Source organism: Fukomys damarensis, unplaced genomic scaffold, assembly GCF_012274545.1.
Source record: "Fukomys damarensis isolate Sample0158 unplaced genomic scaffold, DMR_v1.0_HiC HiC_scaffold_17, whole genome shotgun sequence".
In the NCBI taxonomy this organism is placed as follows: domain Eukaryota; kingdom Metazoa; phylum Chordata; class Mammalia; order Rodentia; family Bathyergidae; genus Fukomys; species Fukomys damarensis.
In genome coordinates, this window is record NW_022900929.1 from 547,928 (window position 1) to 569,574 (window position 21,647).

Consider the following 21,647-nt stretch of genomic DNA (forward strand, 5'->3'; position numbering starts at 1 on the left):
AAAAAAAAAAAAAAGAAAGAAGAAGAAAGAAGAAGAAGAGGAAGAGGAAGAGGAAAAAAATTATAATTCTTTTTAAGATCCTGCGACAGTCACTGGGATAAAGAAGCTACCACTTAGACATATGACCCCAAACCCACAGGGTCAGATCTAGAAATGTAGAGTGTTGAGAAGTCCCAAAAGAGACTCATCATAAATTCTGAGAGAATGGATGTGCCAGTAAATTACTTCACAGAGAAGGCAAAGAAGGGAACTTTACAAATCATACTTCTTACCACACATAATGGCACGTGTCAATAATCCCAATTACTGAGGTTAAGGCAGGAGAATCACAAGCTCAAGGCCAGCCTAGTCAACTTAGCAAAATCTTGGCTCAAAATAAGAAGGGCTGGCAATGTAGCCCAGTGGTAAAGCACTTAACTGGCATGCAAGAGGTGTTTGATCCCCTGTATTGAAAACAAATTATGTTTCTATTGAAATCACAGAAACCAACTGCCCACTTCCTTTGTCCTGCTCCACACCTGTGAGGAAGCTGATGAAGGCTGACACGATATTGGGCCTCCGGATCCTCCAGAAGAGGTCAGATGCAAAGGACACCATGAAGAAAGTGGTAAGGAAAGCCAAGACAACTGCAGAGAGTAGGAAGATCCGGCCGAGGAAGATGTAAACTGCAAGGGAGGGAGAGCAGAGACTGGACTGTGGACCCTGCCCCTCAAGGGAGGAACGCCACAGAGCCTGGCATGGATGACCTCAGAGTCTCTACCATCCTTGGGTCCCACAGCAGGGCCTTGGGACCCAAGGCTGTGAGCCTACTACTGTGCCCTCAATAGGGCTCTGGCCTCACCACTTTGTCCCCAATAACATTGAAAGTAATAAAAAACAAACTAGATTAATAATGTCAGACTCTGAAATCATTCATCAGTTCTTAACAAACATATTATGTGAATCTGTATCAAATCATGTGGGGAAACCATGTATCGTATACTTGGGGAAATGGTGGCTTTAATAAACACAAAATTCAACTCTAATAAAATTTATCACAAGTACAAATATGAAGACAGGACTGTGCTGATTATGGTAAAATAACTCAACCATAGAAAATCAGAACTCCATGAGGTCAAAATAATCTGAACTTTGTAAGAACTCCCTCTCATTCATTCCTATTTACTTTTTCTGGTTAATAGGAAAAATAAAACATCAAAATTAGCAGAGCCAGAGTCTGGAAACAGGGTAATTATTCTCCTGCCAGCATGATTCAGACTATATTAAAACTAGCTTGCTTGCCCTCCTAGGCACACAGAGATGCACATCTGGAGGTAGGACAAGAGGTAGGTGTTGCTAAAGACCCAGACACTCTAGAGTGTCCCCTTGGGTCAAGTTGATGGTGCTCAACTGAGGATAGTCTTTACCCCTCAAGTATTTAATGATGCCTGGAGAGATTTTGATTTCCTAAATGGAGAGGGTCTGTGATGCTACCAGTATCTAATGGGTAGAAGAGGGCAGGGTGCTAGTATCCATCCTGTGAGAAACAGGAGAGCTCCCACAGAAAAAAGTTTAGCCTAAAATGTCAGCAGTGCCAAGTTTGAGGAAACCTGGGTCAAAAAGTTCACAAGATCAGACCCATCTTCTCCAAGGCAGCTTTTCCTATTTATAAGAGGTAACCATGAGTCACATTTTTAACTACACAAATATACTATGGCCTTCAAAAGTTCCCTATAGGGCCCAGGGAGGGGGGACGAGGGGGGGAGAAAGAGAAAAAGAAAGGAAAAGAAAAGGAAAAGGAAGGAAAGGAAGGGAAGGGAAGGGAAGGGAAGGGAAGGGAAGGGAAGGGAAGGGAAGGGAAGGGAAGGAAAGGAAAGGAAAGGGAAGGGAAATATTCTTTGTGAATGGCCAGTCATGGTGGATGCCTGTAATCTTAGCACATGGAGGCAGAGGCAGGAGGATCACTATGAATTTGAGGCCATTCTGGGCTACATAGTAAGTTCAAGGACAGCCTGAACTGCCAGTGAGACCCTGACAAAAAAAAAATGATCTTAAGAGCTCACAGTCCTCTGAACTCATACATCCATGTCTATTATCTGCAGGCTACACCTACAGGTGAGGAGGCCAAAATCCAGCCTTATGCTCTACTATTCCCCTTGGCTGGAAGCCATGCCCACCCATGACAGTGCTGTGTGGGCAAATTAATGGCAGCCCAGGCAACAGAGCAGGAACCCCCCTGTTATCCCACCTACAGCACTCAGGCTTAGAAATAAGCTTTGCTTGGGTCAAGGATTTAGTTCAGTGGTTCTGCCACCTGCCTCAAAAATGCAAGATCCAGAGTTCAATCCCCGGTACCAAAAAAAAAAAAAAAAAGGAAAGAAATAAGTTTAGCTCCTGGCACATTTGTCCCTACTCCAGAGGTCAACTTGACATTATTAGCCCCTTCCCGGCATCCCACCTTCCTCTCACCCCCAAGAGAGTGGAGACTCAGAAAAGACATCCTTATGGGCTTATTAAACTTTGTCCTCTCTGCTCCCATCTGTCCTGTCACCCACACTGGCCCCATCACCCCTTCCCCCTCTTTGCTCCTATCCCTCCTTACTGGATAAGGGTCGAGGCTTCAAGCATTTGATATGGAAACAGTTCTCAAACAGGCCACTGAAAAACACTTCATGGGACTCTTCATCCACCAGACGTACCCAGAAGGGAAAGATGGAGACCACCAGTATGAACAGGTAGCCCAGGGAGGCCAAGGCTGGGGCGATGGCCCAGGTGAATCTCTTTATGCCTTTGTCCTCGAAAGTCAGCATCACCTGGACAAGGAAAAAGTGATGGCAGAGGTGAAGTATCTCCACATTCTCCTGTGACACAGGGTAGAGGTAATGGCCATGGAAATGCTGGTACTGGGCACAGCACAATAGTGACAATACTTTGTCACTGGGGATTTCTTTCTCCTGCTTAACTTTCCAGCTTGTAGGACTCCGCAGCTGGCCCAAAACATGCATGCCTCACAGGGAGGTCTTGAGCATAGCAGGTGCCCTTTCTGGACCCCAATTTTATCCTGTAGCAAAACAAAGAGGTCGGCCTGGCCCCCTCAAGGTCTCTTCAGATCTACAGTACTAATCTTTCCATTCTACTGATGCCCATCCCACTGCCAACCAGACATCTCCACAAGGCTCTTCTGTGTTAGCTGTTTGTCTTTTGATTGCAGACTGAGGACCTGGGGGAGAGAGTGAGTCCAGTCTCAAGTGTCCTTACTTGGTGACAGCCTTCTGGCTACAAGAACCCAGGGTTCAGATAAGGGAGAGGCCCAAGTGGCCAGAAAAATGAGCAAGTCCTAGGCACACAGAAAGGAGGCTCGGGTGCTTTCTATATGTGGAAGTCAAGGCCCTCCGCTATGGAACCTCTTCCATCAAGTCCCGCAGCCCTACCTGTTTTCTCTTACACCACCACTGTCAGTAAGAGGTGTTCTGAAAGAGTGGCTGGGCTGCACTAGGTAAGTGCTGGCTGGTCTTACCTTCAGGAGTCCTCAGTCATGATCCCAGCTTTACCACTTCCTAGCTGTGTCATGTAGGGAACTTATTCAAACTCTCTAAATCCTGGTTTCCCCATTCGGAAAAGGAGAAATTTAACAATTGCCCAATAAAGCCATTGAGAAGGCCAAATAAAATAATTAAAATCTGCTCTGTGCTCAAGTGCTTCATTAAAGTTGGGAGACAGGGGCAGGGAGGGAAAGTAACTTCTGAAATTCAAACTTCTTCTGGGAGAAGGAGCCAGGTAGCCATTCACAACTTCAGGGCACAACTCAGAGCACATTTACTGTGTTCCCTGCTGTCCCTGGTGTCTTTGCTCAGACTGGGAGCCCTAAGAAGTGATCATTTTCCTGCAGCAGGGAAGGAAGAGCAGGGGAAGGAAAGAAGCTAGAAGCCTGGCATGCTGCAGGAAGTGCAGGCCTAGTCAGGATGCCAGGGGGCACTGTGATGAGCCTGGCTATCTGGCAGAGGCATTAGGTGAAAGAAAGATGAAAGTAGCAAGGTAGGGTAAGGGCATACCAAGACAAGAGCCCTTCTTTCAAGCCTCACCCCAAACCGGTCTGGAGACTGCTGCTGACTAGGGCTCTATAGGCAGCACCAGTTTTCAAGCTGTGCAATAGTGAGTACTGAAGACAAGACCGTGGAAGAGACGATGCTTCTCCCTGCTCTCTCCTGCACACTGTGCAAGCACCAGTGTAGGCACAGTCCCAATGTGGACCCTTGCTGCTGCCAGGGAAGGGAGTCTCTTGGATAGCTGCTGATCCCTTTAGTCCAGCAAACCTGATGGTAGAGAGGTTCAGGTCCTTTCCAGCAATCCAACATCAAATATGCTGACCATCATCAGTGGGAAGTATTCCTCCTCCCACAGTCAAGGTGACTTGGAAATATTCTGCTGTATTTTCTCCTCCCTTGTGTCAATCACCAGTTTTTCTCTTTTTCACATCTGAGGAACTGTATCCACCCCTCTCCAAATCTCTCCTCTGACCTTGCACCCACTCTTCAGAGGAGACTGACACATCAATCTCAGATCCTCAGCTTCCTTTGCTCTACTATGATGAAGTGGGTTGGACTAGATTTACAGAAGTCCCAATCCTAAACCCAAAGCAGGGAGTCACAGTCATATCTTGTCAGGGCTTCCAGATGGGGCACATGGGCTATGCATTTCATTTGACGGGGACCTCTTCCTGTACAATCCCTAGTCTCAGACTTTCTAGACGTGACCCTGTTCCCATCACCCTCTCACTCGTGCTAACTACAGCCCTAAGCTTATTATGTTGCTTTCTCCCTTCCCTTCACTCTTTCATCTCATCAGCCTTCCTCATGCTTCCTTTCCTAAAGTTCTCATAGCATCCATCTTTCCTGTCCCCAAGCCTACATGCCTCCTTCCACACACAGAACATCATAGTCAAAGCACACCAGCCTCCAAGCCTGGGTTCCTCCCAGGATCCCCTTTCTGTTTCCCTAAACCAGTGATGTCAAACCTTTTAGCCCTTTCAATAACAACCAGCCCTCTTCAGCATGCATGCCATAGGTTTGCCACCAGTGCCCCAAACCTTTAAGATCCTACCTTCCCTGAAGAGTGCAGCTTGGTCTGACCACTCCCCATAGCCTTCCCAGTCAACAACCTTCAACACCCCACTCCCTCAACAAAAATTAATTATGCACTCACTGGTTTTCCCATGCCAACATGAGCTTACAGTGGGGATTCAGGGATAAAGCCAGATGGGACTCAGAGGCTGTAACTGCTGAAGGGTGACACATCAGTGCATCACACAGGACAGAATTTACATCTCCCCAGCCTGGGATGACCCCTGTGTGTCACACCTCAGCCTGGTCACTCACCAGTGATGAGGACCTTGTCCTCCCCCAAGCAGCCCTGACCACTAGTATAGTGGTTCCAAGGACATGCAATTTCAAACATGCATTGATACAGACCAGACTCTAGGATCATAGTCATTTCAGTTTGAAAAGAGGAGAGTCTGCTGGGAATTTAGCCCAGTGGCACCACACCTGCCTGGCAAGCACAAGGTCCTGAGTTCAATCCCTGGTACCAAAAAAAATTTAAAAATTTAAAAATTAAAAATAAAAGAGGAGAGTCAGAGCCAGGCATGTTGGCACACTCCTGTAATCCCAGCACTCAGGAGGCTGTGTCAGGAGTATTGCCTAGAGTTGTAGGCCAGCCTGGACTACACAGTGAGACCCTGTCTCAAAAATAATAATAATAATAATAATTGTAATAAAATAGAGAAGAGCCAGAGAGAGGGACCCGCTGACAAAGGATCCCACAGTCAGTGCCACACAGAATCCTACAAAGTTGCCCCACCCACCTCTCCAGCAGTTCAGGGATTCTCAAATTTAGGGGAGCCAGTGATTGCTTTTGTTTCATGTTGTTTTGGTTGCTTGGCATATGTGTTTTACCAGAAATGGAACCCAGGGACTCAAGAAAGCCAGGCAAACACTGTACCACTAGCTACATCTCCAGGCCCCAGTAATTTTTTCTGAGGCATATGCAAGGGACAAAGAGAGAGAGAAGGGGGTGTGGTGGGGGGATGGAATTACTAAGTTTTTGTTTTGACTACAGCATTCAAAACAACTGTTATTTACTATTATTGTTTTGTTGTTTTTTTTTTAATGTTGTTTTTAAAGGACCCATGAACCTAGAGTAGAAGGTTGTATGCTCAGTGGTGCCAGATCAGCATCTGGGGGGTGACTGGCCTGGCTGAAGGCTCCCCAGTTTAGGCTCTACAGGGTCTGAACTGAAACCTGGCTCCTCCCTAAGACAATAACAGGCCAGACCAGAAGCCCATCAGCTTGGACTGCAGAAAGGACTGGAGAAGGAGGCGTCCCGGTGCGAGGGAGGGCTCGTTTCCCCGCTGTCTCCACCCCTAATCTGAGGCAGCCCGGGCTGCAAACCGACCGAGTTGTGGCAAGATGTTCTTCAGTTGACTACCCCCCACCCACCCCGCGCACGCGCGCCATCGCCCCTGCCCTCGCCCTGTCCTCTTGAAGTCAAGTCTTCGCTTCTTTGTGGCCTCAAATGTCCCTGTCCCCTAAGTCAGTAGGGGTGCTTGATTTGGGCCTGTAGGTGAGCGCTGGGAGGGGTATTCACGCCCTCCTCTTTGTCTCTCACCTCTCACCTAGGGCACCGCCAGGGTCTTCCATCTTGTCCAGGGAAAGGCTTCCCTGGGGGAAGCAAGGTTGCCATCTGACCCGTCTCTGGGCCCGGCTCCTTCCCCAGCTGCCTTTGCGCCTCCTCAGAGCCGGCCCAGCCCCCATGGACTGAGCCCCACACCCAGCCAGTGTACAGACTGCCCCTGGCCCCGCTCTGTGCAGCACCTCACCTGCCCTGGCTCGCAGCCCGGCTCTGCACGTTGGTTCGCCATACTGGCCTCGCTCACGGACCAGTAGGAGTTGGAGTCGTCCAGTCGGTGGGGTCTGAGTTCGAATTCCAGCTCAACCCTCACCAGCAGAACTACTTTGGGTAAGTCACTTCTTCCTGGGTCCTAGTTTTCTCATCTGTAAACTGGAAATAACAACAGACTGTAGGCCTGTTGGATTGCTGAAAGGTATCCAGTGATGTGACTGGAAAAGACTCTCAGCAGACACAGCACTAAATAAACAACAGCTACCCCTAGAGCAAAAGGAAGGCAAGATCTGAACTCCACAGGAGCCCTGCTCCCTTCCCTCAAACCCCCTGCAGACAGACCATTCACCTCTCACACTCACTCCCTTCAGGCCTCCCAACACCCTGTCTGCCCCCTCACCAGCACGTGATATTCCCCCACCCTGCCCAGGGCGGTTTTAACCTGGGGAAAACTGAAGAAATGGGGACTGGTTGGAGGAAAGACCATCCAGCCTGGGGTGGGGATAGGGTGGCTGATTCTAGTGGCAAGGGCAGCCACACTGGGCTGGACAAGTCACCAGTCCCCCTCTCCTGATTCTGTACTCACTGAGGAAATGTATTTATAACTCAGGATTTCAAATCCATGGCTCGCACCTCCTTCCACTTCCCCACAAACCAGTTCATAGTCCAAGAGCACAAGAATGGATGAGAGCCCATGGACGACCAATTTACTGAATGATCCACTGTGTCAGAAGCATGTGACAGGACTCTGCCAAAAGGCTCACAGAACATGCATGGCTGGGGCTGGAGCAGAGATAATGCTGGACAGAAGACAGTCAGGCCAGGAAGAACCTTGAACTGCTCTCTTCTCTGATCCCACAAAGAGAGTGTGGATCCCCCCACCTTCAGGCTTTCAATTACAAAATGGTTGAGAAAATAGTCACTGACAACATCCAGACTCACATAGCCAGGTCACCCTAGGGCAGTGATGGCAGATATTTTAGAGCTTTGGCATGTGTGCCATAGGTTTGCTACCACTGCTCTAGGGGAAAGAATATTTTCTTCATCCCTACTTAATTCAGAGTTTCCCAGGGGAGTATTCTGGGGTCAAAGGCACATTCCATGACCACCAGCTTAGCCTGACCCAGCCACACCCCACAATGACCAGGCAGCTGGGTTCATCCAAGAAGCCAGCAACTTCTGTAGCAGGGTAAAAACTTTCTAAAGGGAAAGAGGATGGTATTCTCCAAAGGGGGAACTTGTGGCATCATTTTCACATGCACTATCTTGCATGAGACTTTCAAATGTTATCAAACATCAGTTTTGGAAGACAGATATCATGAAGAAACCAAGTCTCAGGTTAAGAACTTGCCCAAAGAATTATCCATGATTGCTGAAAACACTGGGCTGCTGAGGAATGGGCTCTTTTGAGGGGGGGGGGTTGAGACAGAGTTTCACTATGTAGTTGAGACTGACTGGAACTCACTACATAGTCCAGGCTGGACTCAAACTCACAGCAATCCTCCTGCCTCAGCCTCCCAAGTGCTGGGATTACAGGCATGCGTCACCACGCCCCACAAGAATGGGCTCTTAATGGCATACTAGATATATTACACTTACAAATTATTTACTAGCAAAAGGAATACTTTGCATAAGGGAAGCTCTGACAGCCACTGCCTTAAACAAGTAGCACTATTAATATTCAGATTGGTATAATATGACAATATGTGTCTCCTGACAGGTCAGCATACAAAGGTAATATTACCTGCAGCATTCTTGCCAAAAATGTTTAGTCAAGTTTCTAAAACTCATTCTGATTTAGAGGAAATGCCAGCATAAGAAGGAAGTTAAACACCTCTAGAGGGAAACAGAAATCAATTTTGTAGAACTTTCCTACACTGTTTAAAGGGTAAAACAACCAGCCATGGTGGTGAGATCCTGTCTGAAAGTAAAAAATAAAAAAGGGTTGGAAATGCAGCTCCGTGTAAAGGACTTAAGTTCAAGCCCAGGACAAAAAATATAAAAATAAATAAATATATATTTAAAAGGCACAAGAGCTGCTCTAGATTAGACAAAAATTAAAGAAATGTAAAACCCAATGCAATGATGGCCCTTATTTTACTCTGTTTTGAAATAAAGTAGCTACAAACACACATTCTTAAAGCAACTGGGAAAAAAGAATATGAACTGCATTTTAGCTGTTATTATGAAATTATAATCTTATTCTTAGGTATGTTAATAATATTGTGATTATATAAGAGAATACCTTACTCTTAGGGAAAGCCTGTCATGATATTTAGGGGTAAAGTTTATATCTATCTTAGAAACTATTGAGAACGGTAGACAAAAAGCAAAATGGGAAAATGTTAAAGATTGTTACTCTAAGTGGAGAATATAAAGGTTAATTGTTATACTATTTTTTCAACTGTTTCATGTATTGAAATGTTTCAGGTAAAACTGGAAAAAATAAAGAGAAAATGAACTCAGGTTTATCATTCAGTCACTGAATATCCAGTATTTTTTCTAATGTAGAAAAGATAAGCATAGTGTGCAATGGGAAATATAGAATGAGATATATTTGGTCTAAAAAAGGCATCATTCAGATAGTCTCTGATCCTCAAAGGGGAAAGGATCAACAAATATCTAGTGGAAGAGATTCACATGTGTTCCTCAAAGAGTTCCACCTGCTTCAACATGAAAAATAATACTGCACATTGCACACACACATACTTGGAATAAAAGTTTCACTTACATTTATCATGTGTAGTACATACAGATGTATTCTGTTCTACTCTAGCCCTCCTTAAACTTTTTTTTCATTCATTAATTTTATTGGCACATTTTAGGGTATACATTACACTGCCACTCATTATTGGGAATTTGTACCTTTACATAAAATATCTTGGTTCTTATTTTTACCCCATTCCCCTGCACGGTGGAACTTCCCTTTAACTCCTACACCCCTCCCTATTTACAAAGACTTCGTTTACATTGTTTTCTTTTCTCATATTTATTCCTTTACCCTTTTCCTTTCCCCTAACCCTCCCACTTCTCCGTCCCCTTTGGACTTTTCTTTTCTATTTCACTTATATTTTGTACATTTTAATCCTTACACTTTCAGTTTCTCACACTTAAAAACTATTTGGTATTTACACATGTATGTCCTATTTATTTCACTTAAGAGTATCACCTCAATGTGCATCCATTTAGCTATAACTGTCTCTAGTTTCTCTTCTTATGGCTGAGTAGTATTCCATTTTATTTAAAAAAATTTTTTTTCTTTATCCAATCTCCAGTTGATGGGCAAATGTGCTGTCTCCAAGTTTTAGCTATTACAAACTCTGAGGCTATGAACATGGGTGCACATATATCCCTATAATTCTTTTAATGCTTTTGGAAAGATACCCAGCAGAGGAATAGCTGGGTCAAGTGGGACCTCTAATCCTAGTTTTTGGATGTGTCTCCATACTGATTTCCACAGTGGTTACACCAGAATACACTCCCAACCAGCAGTGGAGCAGGGTTTCCTTTTCCCCACAGCCTGCCAGAATTTATTGGTGGATTTCATGATAGCAGCCATTCTTTCTGGGGTGAGGTAGAATCACAGTTTTGTATTCATTTGCATCTTTCCAATGACCAGTATGTTGAACATTTTTTTCATATGTTTATTTCCTGCTTTTACTTCTTTGTCTGAGAAATGCCTATTCATTTCAGATGCCCATTTTTGGATTAGGTCTTTAAATTTGAAAGGTCTGATTTTTTTGTTATTTTATATATTCTAGTTAGTAGACATTTATCTGAGGAATACCTGGTTAAAACCCACCCCACAAAATCAGAATACACATTCTTTTTGGCTGCACACAGGCCATTCTCCAAAATAGGCCACATACTTGTTCATAGACCTTGTCTTAGTAAGTGCAAAGGAATTTAAGTTATCCCCTGTACATTATCAGACCAAGTGTGATGATACTGGAGATCAATAGCAAAAGAAACTGCAAGAATTTCACAAACACATGTAAACTGAACAATACATTTATGAATAACCAGTGAGTCACAGAGGAAATTAAATAAGAAATTAGACAGTTCCTACAATTAAATGGCAATGAAAATACAACATATCAGAATCTATGGAACACAAAGAAAGCAGTTTTATGAGGGAAATTCATAGCAGTAAATATTCATATTAGGAAAACAGAGTGAGCTCAAATAAACAACCCAATGCTAAACCTCAAGCATCTAGAAAAAGAAGAGCAAGACAAACCCAAAGCTCATACAAGGGAGGAAATTATAAAGACCAAGGTGGAAATCAATGCAATGGAGACTAAGAGAGCAATTAAAAAAAGCAATGAAGCCAAAAGTTGGTTCTTTGAAAGAATAAAGAAAATTGACAAACCCTTAGCCAACCTTATCAAAAAGAGAAGAAATGCCCAAATTCATACAATTAGGAATGAAATGGGTGAAATTCCAGTGGACCCAGGAGAAATCCAAAGGATACCTACTTCAATAACCTATACACCAATAAGATGAAAAATACAGAAGAAATGGACAGATTCCTAGATACATATGAATTACTAAAGTTGAATGAAGATGACCGAAAAATTCTAAATGACCCAACATCATTCAATCAAATTAAAACTTACCAACTGGGCCAGGGATTTAGCTCAGTGGTTCTGCTGCCTGCCTTGCAAGCACAAAGGCCAAGTTCAATCCCTGGTACAAAAATAAAAAATTACCAACTAAGAAAAGCCTGGGTCCTGATGGCTTCGATGTTGAATTCTACAAGACAGTTAGAGAGGAACTACTGCCATGACTGTTCCAGAAAACAAAAATACTTTTACAGACATAAAAATAAAAGTAGATTAAACAGCAACTCAGGACAAATACTGCAGTGATCTGTCATCATGACAGCACCTGGGACTCTGATTGTATTAAAGGCCAGCACACATCATGAGAAGATATACTAGTGTTTCTTTTTTCAATAAAAATGAAAGGGAAGCAATACTCCTGAATTCATCCTGGAAACAAGCATCACCTTGATCCCAAAAGCAGAGAAAGTACCAACCAAAAAAGAGAGCTATAGCCCAATCTCACTAATGAACATAGATATAAAAAGTCCTTAATGAGATACTAGCAAATAAATGCAGAAGATCATCAAGAAGATCATATACCCTGACAAAGTGGGATTCATCCCAGGGATTCAGGGATGGTTCAACATATGCAAATCAATAAATGCAATATACTACATTAATAGAGCCAATGACAAAAACCATATGATCATCTGAATGGATGCAGAAAAAGAATTTGACAAAAATCCAATAAGCGTTTATGATAAAACCCTCCGAAAAATTGGAATAGACATTCTCTATCTCAAACTGATAAAAGCCATCTATGAAAAACCAAAAGCCAACATCATACTAAATGGTCAAAAACTTAAATCCTTCATACTAAAATCAGGGACAAGGATGTCCACTATTATCACTTCTGTTCAATATATTTTTGGAAACTTAGCCACAACAATTAGACAAGAGAAAGAAATAAAAGAAATACAGATAGGAAATGAAGAAATCAAATTGTCATTATTTGTAGACAACATGATACTCTATACAGAAGACCCCCAAGAACAGCACCAAGTATTCTAGACTTAATACCCTAATTTAGTAAAGTAGCTGGATACAAGGTCAACACACAAAAATAAATAGCTTTCCTATACACACACAAAAAAAAAACAGACTCACTGAGAGAGAAATGGGGCAATCAATTCCTTTCACAACAGAATCCAAAAAATTGAAATACCTAGGAATCAACCTGATGAAAGATATCAAAGACCTTTACTCTGAAAACTCCAGCACTCTGAAAAAAGAGATGGAAGAGGATATCAGAAAATGGAAAGACATCCTTTGCTCTGGGTAAGAAGAATCAACACAGTGAAAATGTCCATACTTCCAAAACTGCTATGCTATATAGATTCAATGCAAACCTAATTGAAATTCCAAAAGCATACTTCAAAAACCTTGATAAAACAATGCAAAAATTCATTTGGAACCAGAAGAGACCAAGAATAGTGAAACCAATTCTAGGCAACAAAGACAAGGTAGGGGGTATCATAATCCCCAACTTGAAACTAGTCTGCAAAGCTACTGTGATAAAAACAGCATGGTACTGGCAAAGAAACTGACCCAAAGATCAGTGGAACAAATTAGAAGTGCAGAAACAACTCCAGACACACTCAGCCACCTCATCTTCAACAAAGGAGCCAAACACCCTCACTGCAGGAAAGATAGCCTCTTTAATAAATGGTGCTGGAAAAACTGGGTTTCAACTTGCCAAAGATTAAAACTAGACCTATAACTCTCACCATGCACTAAACTAAAATCAAAATGGATTAAAGAGCTAAATATTAAAACAGCTAGAAGAGAGGTTAGGTAGAACTCTTGAAGACATTGGCATAGGAGGTGCTGGGGATTTAGCTCTAGTGGCGCTGCTGTCTGCCTTGCAAGCACAAGAACCTGAGTTCAATCTCCAGTACCAAAAAAAAAAAAAAGACTTTGGCATAGGAAAAGATTTCATGAATAAAACCTCAATTGGCTGTGAACTAGCACAAAGAATCAACAAGTGGAATCTCTTCTTATTAAAAAGTTTCTGCACAGCAAGAGAAACGACCAGTAGTGTGAAGACAACCCACAATATAAGAAAAAATTTTACCAGCTGCTCCTCAGACAAAGATCTACCATCTAGAACATATAAAGAACTTCAAAAAAATCAGACCCCCAAAATTTAAAGACCCATTCCAAAATTGGGCATCTGAAATGAACAGACATTTCTCAGACAAAGAAGTGCAAATAGCAAATAAACATGAAAAAATGTTCAACCTCAGTTGTCATTCAAGAGATGAAAGTGAAAATAACACTGAGATTCTACCTCACCCCAGAAAGAATGGCTGCTATCCTGAAATCAACCAATAACAAATGCTGGTGGGCTGTGGAGAAAGAGCAACCCTGATCCACTGCTGGTTGCGAGTGTAGACTGGTGCAAACACTGTGGAAATCAGTACGGAGATATCTCAAAGAACTAGGATTGAAAGTCCCATTTGATACAGCTATCCACCTGCTGGGTATCTTCCCCAAAGAAGTAAAAGAATCATGCCACAGTGATATATGTACACCGATGTTCATAGCAACACAAATTGCAATAGCTATATCTTGGAAGCAGCTCAATTGCCCATCAACAGGAGACTAGATAAAGAAAATGTGGGTTATTTTTTTAAATGGAGTACTACTCAGCCATAAAGACTGAGAAACTAGAGATATTTATAGCCAAATGGATGCACATTGAGGCAACACTCTTAAGTGTAAGAAATAGGACACACGTGTAAATACCAAATAGTTTTTTAGTGTGAGAAACTGAAAGTGTAAGAACTAAAATGTGTAATAGATAATGGGAGACAGGAAAAGAGGTGGAAAGGGGAATTGGGAGGGTTAGGGGAAAGGAAAGAAGGGAATGGAATTAATATGAGAAAAAGAAAAATGGAAACAAAGTCTTTGTAGATAGAGAGAGGTGGAGGGGTTGAAAGGAGAACAGGGAATGAGGAAAAAATAGAAACCAAGGTGGATTTTGTAAAGATTCAAACTCCCAATGATGAACGTCATTATATTATATACCTTAAATGTACCAACAAAACTAATTTTTTAAAAAAGAAAAGAAATTCAGATTGTCCAGGAGAGAAGGTGGCCACAAGAGGACTTAAGTGGTCAGTGGACAGGGTCAGGACCTTGTAGGATTTCATCTTGAGGGCTGTGAGGGGCCTTTGACAGAAGTAAAGCATTCACATTTGATGTCAGTACCACCGTTCCTTTTCCTTCTGTCTCCTCCTTCAGCCAAAGACTCTGCTCCAGCCAGAGCACAGAGTGTGCCCTTTGCCCAAGGGAACCCAGGACTATGTACATGTTGTGACCAGAGGACCTTAGAACTGGGCCTTTTAAAATGTGCATATAGTTAAGTCATATCATCCTTTGAAAGCCTTTTTCTGTTATCCCAGGTCTAGGAAGAGAGAACTGCCAATTTGAGCTCATAAGCTGGGGCTAGAGTTGTAGAAGATCTCAACTTCTAAAGGGAAAAACCATAGTTGCCCACACAATAGTTTTACTGGGTAACATTGGGAAATGAACAGGCCCCTATGAGTCCTAGTTTACTGCCCTCTGGCAATCTAGCAATCAACCTAGTACACCCTCTCTCTCCTTTCCCACACACTCCAAACTGTCATCCTAGGCCACATGATTAAGCTACTAGATCCTACTTGTCTCTTATGTCCTCTCAGCACCTAGAAAGAGTTACTGTCCTCTATTATATTGATTCTCAACCTTAGTTGCACATTAGAAACAACTTATAAAACCCTAGTGTCAGCCAGGTGCAGTTGGCACATGCCTGTAATCTCAGCTACTCAGGAGACTGAGGCAGGAGGATTGCAAATTTGACAGAGACTCTGTCTCAAAAAATTTTTTTAAAGGCAGTAGTGCTTCTAAAGCTCCCTGGGTGACTCTAATATGGAACCTAACTTGAGAATTCATGCTATTGTGTCTTGTTGCAGATAGAAGCCATGAGAGAATTAGAGGGAAGGTAGTTACCCTGAAGGGGTCACTATAGGTTTAGGTGACCAATATCCTGGTATGTCTAAAATGTGGAATTGAGAAATTCCTGAAAACCAGAATGAGTTGGTGCCCTTGTGTTCACCTGACAAGCTGTTTGCTGTTGTCATTCTTTTTGCTTGACAGTTACACAATAATGAAGCCCTGCCTTGGTTAATGTCTTAACTTTTGTTACAGTCTAGTTTGAACCATACTATTTCTGATAGGAAACCTTGAAAAGTATTATTGAGTTAAAAATATCAGACAGAACTTAACCATTTTTCCCCACTTAAACTTGAAATGCATACATATTGGTCATAAGGATAGTTTGACAGTTCATTCTGTGTCACCTGGCCTGGGCTAAGGGATGCCCATATAGCCAGTAAAAAAAATCATTTCTGGAAACACCATTTCTGGGTGTGTGGCATTTGTGGACCAGATCAGCATTTAAATCAGTAGGCTCAGTAAAGACCATCTGCTCTCACCAATGCAGCGGGGTGGGGCATCACCCATTCTCTCAAAGGTCTTAGTAGAACAGAAGCAGAGGAAAGGCAAATGTGCTCTCTGCTTGGGCTGGAACTCCCCTCTTCTGTTCTTTGACATCAGTGCTCCTGCATTTGGGTCTTTACACCAGTGGCTCCATGGTTTTCTGGCCTTAACATTTTGACTGGACTACCTACCCACTTTCTCTGGGCCTCCAGCTTACAGACAACAGATTTTGATAATTCCTTTTCTATAATCATATGAGCCAATCCCTTACAATAAATCTCTCTATACTTCTATCTATACCCTATTGATTGTTTCTCTGGAGAGTCCTAATGCAGATACTTAGCATGTGTATCAGTAGCATTCAAGCAGAACCACTATGAGATACACACACATTAAAGAGACCTGATACAGGAAACTAGCTTTATGCAGTGGCAGGAGCTAGTTAATCAATGCCTAGAAGTCTCTATTTGATGCTGAAGACTGAAACCCACAGGGTGAACAGACAGGAGGTGAAGATCACAAGCAGCCTAGAACCCCAGCATGAGCTGAAACCTCATGAGGAATGAAACCAAGTCAGTTATTTTTGTCTTTGACATTTCAGAATGAGGATATCCTTTGTCACAGAGCTAAGCTCACACACTACTGTATCTGGCCCAGTAAAGGCAAGGAAGAGTTGGAGGTAGAACAGTTGCAGCCCAGGCAACAAGGACATGCAAGTCATCAATAACATGTGCAAACTACAAAATAATGCTGTTACCTTCTGCTCTCCAACTCACTCAAGAATCTCCCTTTTAGCCCACTGAACAAGAAGAACATTCAAGAAAGAGAATACTGGTGAGTGCAGTTCAGCCTACCTAAGCTGACATACAATAAAGGCATGACAACATGCCACAGTGAGAAATTAATTGATTTAGAAAACTTGCCCATTTATGGCATATAAGACAAAAAGATTCAGTAGTTTGCAGGATATGGGGAAGCAATGTATTAATCCAAAGAGACCTAAGCACTACTTGTATCTACAAATATAATGAGACAGAGAAGAGGGAAACAAAGCTACTGGGTTCTAAGGACATCTTCTGTTTTCCTAACATGAGTCTGAATCCAGAACTCCCTGAATCTTTCTTCCCTAAATTGGATCTAACTTATTCCATTTTCAGGGAATAAGTACAGAATTTTGGAAAGCAAACCACAAAATCTCCCTCTGGTGTATATCCTCAACATCAAGTAAAAAGTAGTGTTAACTAAATTTTCCACTTCTGGTCATCGTCTTTGAAACATTTCATTATACTTCCTTTTTCTCTTCATGCAGATACTCCACATAACAAGGCTTTCTGAAAACAATGATTATCCTACAGATCCCTCTAATATAAGCCTACTGGCAGCTGAATAAGGTGGGAACTCTGTCTGAAGGCTTCCATGTTCTGAACATATTCATGAGATTTTTCCACTGTGTGGGTATTAAGGTGTCTCCATAAGAGCTGAGCCAAGACTAAAGACTTCTCATTTCACATTCAAAGGCCTTCTCCCCAGCTGAATGTTCTGACTTTTTTTTTAAGAGCTGAACTTCAAAGGTGTTTTTCCACACTGATTTTATTCATAGTTTTCTCATCTGTATGGATTTCCAGATTATCAATAAAGCATGAACTATAGTTGAAGGTTTTACCACATTCTTTACATTCATAGGATTTTACTCCACTATGAATTATCTAATACTAAATACAGTGGTACCTTGGTTCATGAACTTAATTATTTCCATGATTCTGGTCACGAACCAAATTGGATGAGAACTGAATCAAATTCAGTGGTTAGGTGCAAAGATGACCTTATTGGAAAATTTGATTTGGTTCTCATCCAATTCAGTTTATGACCAAACTCATGGAAAAAATTGTTTGTGAACTGAAGTATAACTATAAGGTGGCAGTTCCAACTGAAGGCCTTCCCATATTTAACACATGTACAAGATCTCCCTACAGTGTGAAGTCTATGATATTTTTTGTGGGCTTGTTTGGTTGTTTGGTTGGTTAGTTAGTTGGCTTTTTGAGATAGGGTTTCACTATATAGTTCAGGCTGGCCTGGAACTCACTATGTACCCCAGGCTGGCCTCAAACAGAGAGCAATACTCTTGCCTCAGACTCCTGAGTACTGGAATTACAGGCATGCATCACCATGCCCAGCAGTCTTTACATGTTAAATATGGCTTACTGAAATTGGACACATTTTGCAGTGATATTTGAGAGAAGCAGCTTTCTGCTTAGAAGGATCTTTCTCGAAGAAGAGGGTACTCAGGAATATCCAATGCACAATTTCCATCAGCAGTGGAAACCTAAAATGTGCACAGCCCATTTTTATTAGACAACAATCATGGCCTTCAAGAAATTTCATAATTGTCTGTGACATCTTACCACATATTTTTACTTGTCCCTTACCTCAAATATGCCCTCATCTTCTTGCACATCCAGTTTGGATACTAATTCAACATGTGTTCACTGTGTATCCCAAACAGATTCCAACCCTGGAGAACAAGATGAGGTTTTTAAAAAGACAGATACAGACATCAAGTAGTCTGAACACTATCTAGGGGAATTCAGATGTGTTGTGTACATGTACCAACTCCATACAAGAAATGTAAACATTATGTACATAATACATACATGTATTAATATAAAATATTTTTAGTCTAAAATATTTTTAAAAAGCCAGGCGTGGTGGCTCATGCCTGTAATCCCAGCACTTGGGAGGCTGAGGCAGGAGGATTACTATGTGAGTTTGAGACCAGCCTGGATTACATAGTGAGTTCCAGGTCAGTCTCAACTACATGGTGAGACCCTGTCTCAAAAAAACAAAAATAAATAAATAAATAAATAAATAAATAAATAAATAAATAAAACATAAAAAAAGAAAATAGACATGAAGCTAACCCATAGCTAGGAGCAGAGCCGCAACAGAAACATTAACAGGAATAAAATAAATATGAGTTGCAAATCAAGAATAATCTGAGGTTCGTTGTTTGCAGGATAACCTAAAACAAGGGAGTTATTTTCTAGTTATCTTTTATTATTGATTTATGACATAATTTTATTGAGACCATAATATATACACTCTAATTTCAATAATTTGAAATTTGTTAAGAATTGCTTTTATATAGCTCAGTATATATTCAAGCTATGTAAATATTACTTGGTCTGGAAAATAATATGCACTCTGCAGTAATTGGTTGCAGCATTTTACATATTAATATACCCATTAATCAATTGTTATTAAAAATAAACCCTAGCTAGAAAGGCTAATTACCATTATAAACTGATGCTACAAACTCAGATCATTCATTGGTGTCAGAAAAGTACAGTCCACTAGAACTTTCCACAGTTAAGGAAATGTTCTACATGTATGCCACCTAATATGCTGTGTCTTAGTTACTTTTCTTATTACTAAGACAAAACACCCAATACCTAAAGTTAAAGGAGGAAATGTTTATTTAGCTCAGTTTATAGATGCTTCAGTCCATAATCAGCTGGTTCCAAGACAAGGCGGCATCACAGAGGAAAAACAGTTTATAATGGGTAGAAGGCTGAAAGCAACAAGGGATGAATTTTTAATTTTACTTAACTTGAATTTATTATTTTTAATTAACTTAAATTTAGATAGCCATTTATGGCTAATAGCTACCCTATTGAACAGTACATCTCTAATGCTTTCTAGATCTTCCAAATCTGTCCCATAAGGCTGGGGTATCTAAACTTAGAAGCTTGCAAAACTGAATCCATTTAAAAAGTAAAATAAGGAGCTAAAGGTGTAGGGAAGGTGGGATGGGTAGGGGAAGGGTAATAAGGGAAAAGAAAAAAATGAGATAATGAAAAGATGAAAATAAAGTGTTTGTAGATGTAGAGGGGAGGAGGGGGTGAAGGGAGGGCAGGTTAAGGGGAAAAAATGAGAATCAAGACTTGTCATGTAGAGGTACAAGATCCCAACAATGAATGTAACTGTACTGTATCCCTAAAATGTACCAATAAACTCAATTAAAGATAAAAAAAAATAGTAAAATACAATGGGGAGAGTGGGTAAAGGGAGGGCAGGGACAAGGGGAAAAAATGAGAACCAAGACCTGTCATGTAAAGGTACAAATTCCCAACAATGAATGTAACTGTACTATATCCCTAAAATGTACCAATAAACTCAATTAAAGCTGAAAAAAATAAAATAAAAAGTAAAATACACAGAAGATTTTCAAAAAGAAAACTCCATTGCCTCATCAGATGAAAGAGCAATAATTTGGGCATGCCTCCATTTGGATTTGTGAAACTTTATAAAGCAGCAGGCTGTCTTTCTGTACTTGACTTAGCCAAAAATTAAAATGAGGGTTAGGGGGCTAGGGATATATTTCAGTAGTACAGCTCTTGCCAAACATATGCAAGGCCCTAGTGAAAAAAAATGGGGGTAGGTTTATTCTGGATCTCCACGACCAAGCCTTTACATTTCCAGCCTCCCACACACAAAGTCTCTTCTACTACCTGTTGAAGAACTTAGTTACTCTATTTTGTAATGTGCTAAGGTCTTTAGCTGTTCTAGAGCAGTGATGGCAAACCTATAGCACATGTGCCACGGCCGGTTGTCATCACTGAAAATTCATCACTGTCCTAAAGGATGTGCCTTTTAGTTGATCCACTGTCAGAGATTTAGCAGCCTACCTGATGGAGTCAAGAATTTAAATCCTATTCTTCTCAGGCTCTGTGGAAGATCACCTTCTACATGAGGCTAAAGGTGATCTTTCTGTGCTCTCCCCACCTTCATGAGCCTCATCCAGGTGAGGCTGAGGATGAACTGGACCAGATGGTAGAGAAGAGGTGGTCAGAAACACTCAAATTCTGGGAAAAGTAATGGCCATGCCAACAGGATTACGTATTGATAGATGTATATAACAAAAACAAAGGTTTCTTTCTGAGAGGAATAATGTTGCTACCTCCTAAGATAAGGAATATTTGTAAGCCAGCTACAGTACCTACAATAATCTAATAAAGCATTTCCATGTATCTCTTCTTTAAATGTAATTTTTTTAATGTTTTACCTTATTGGTGCATTTTATTTTTTTTAATGGTACATTTTGGGTATTCAAAATGATAACATTCATTATAAGGAATTTAAACCTGTATGTGTATCTGGCTTATTCTTTTATTTTTCCATTTTCCTCCCCTCCCTTCAACCTCTTTTTTCCTCCTTATTAAAAAAGTTTTGTTTCCATTTTTCCCTTCTATTCTCTTTTATTTCTTGACCATTCCTTCTTTTCTGCCTCCTCCCCTCCTTGTTTGCCTACCCATTTGAACATTTTTTTCCCATTTCCCAACATCTATTATAGATTTTGGTCCTTATTTACACTTTGAGTTTCTCACACCAGAGAAACAGTACAGTATTTCAACATGTGTGTCCAATTTACTTCACTTAAGGCGATGGTCTCAAGGTGTATCCATTTAGCTAGAAATGTATGAAGCTAATCCTTCTTTATGGCAGACTAGTACTCCATTGTATAAAAAACACATCTTTATCCACTAATCAGTTGACAGGCATTTAGGCTGTTTCCAAGATTTAACTATTACAGACTGGTTCTATAAACATGGATGTTCATAAATCCCTGTGGTATGATACTTTTTCTTTCTTTTCTCTTTTTTTTTTTTTTTTTTTTTATTGGAG

At 41.3% G+C, this 21,647-nt stretch overlaps 1 protein-coding gene and 1 long non-coding RNA gene across 8 annotated transcripts in view; one reads left to right on the top strand and one right to left on the bottom strand.

Annotated features, from left to right (window-relative positions):
• Tmem225b (transmembrane protein 225B) overlaps positions 1-21,647 on the bottom strand; it is a 37,715-nt gene that overhangs the window by 3,132 nt on the left and 12,936 nt on the right. For 2 of the 7 annotated variants that reach the window (XM_010642696.2, XM_019210474.2), the window contains exons 3-6: positions 18,392-18,477; positions 6,854-7,035; positions 2,582-2,792; positions 519-665 (exon numbers count right to left, since the gene is read on the bottom strand). In XM_010642696.2, coding sequence (XP_010640998.1) covers positions 519-665; positions 2,582-2,792; positions 6,854-6,895 — 400 coding nt within the window. In that variant the 5' untranslated portion in view covers positions 6,896-7,035; positions 18,392-18,477. Of the gene's footprint in view, positions 1-518; positions 666-2,581; positions 2,793-5,839; positions 5,917-6,429; positions 6,460-6,642; positions 6,718-6,853; positions 7,036-18,391; positions 18,478-21,647 lie in introns of those variants that run through there. The other 5 variants (XM_019210475.2, XM_010642697.3, XM_010642699.3 and 2 more) reach the window with 5 other exon arrangements.
• LOC104875266 lies at positions 6,920-17,596 on the top strand. The gene is made up of 3 exons (XR_784010.3): positions 6,920-6,993; positions 16,567-16,799; positions 17,275-17,596. It is a non-coding gene; the product is annotated as an uncharacterized LOC104875266 (long non-coding RNA).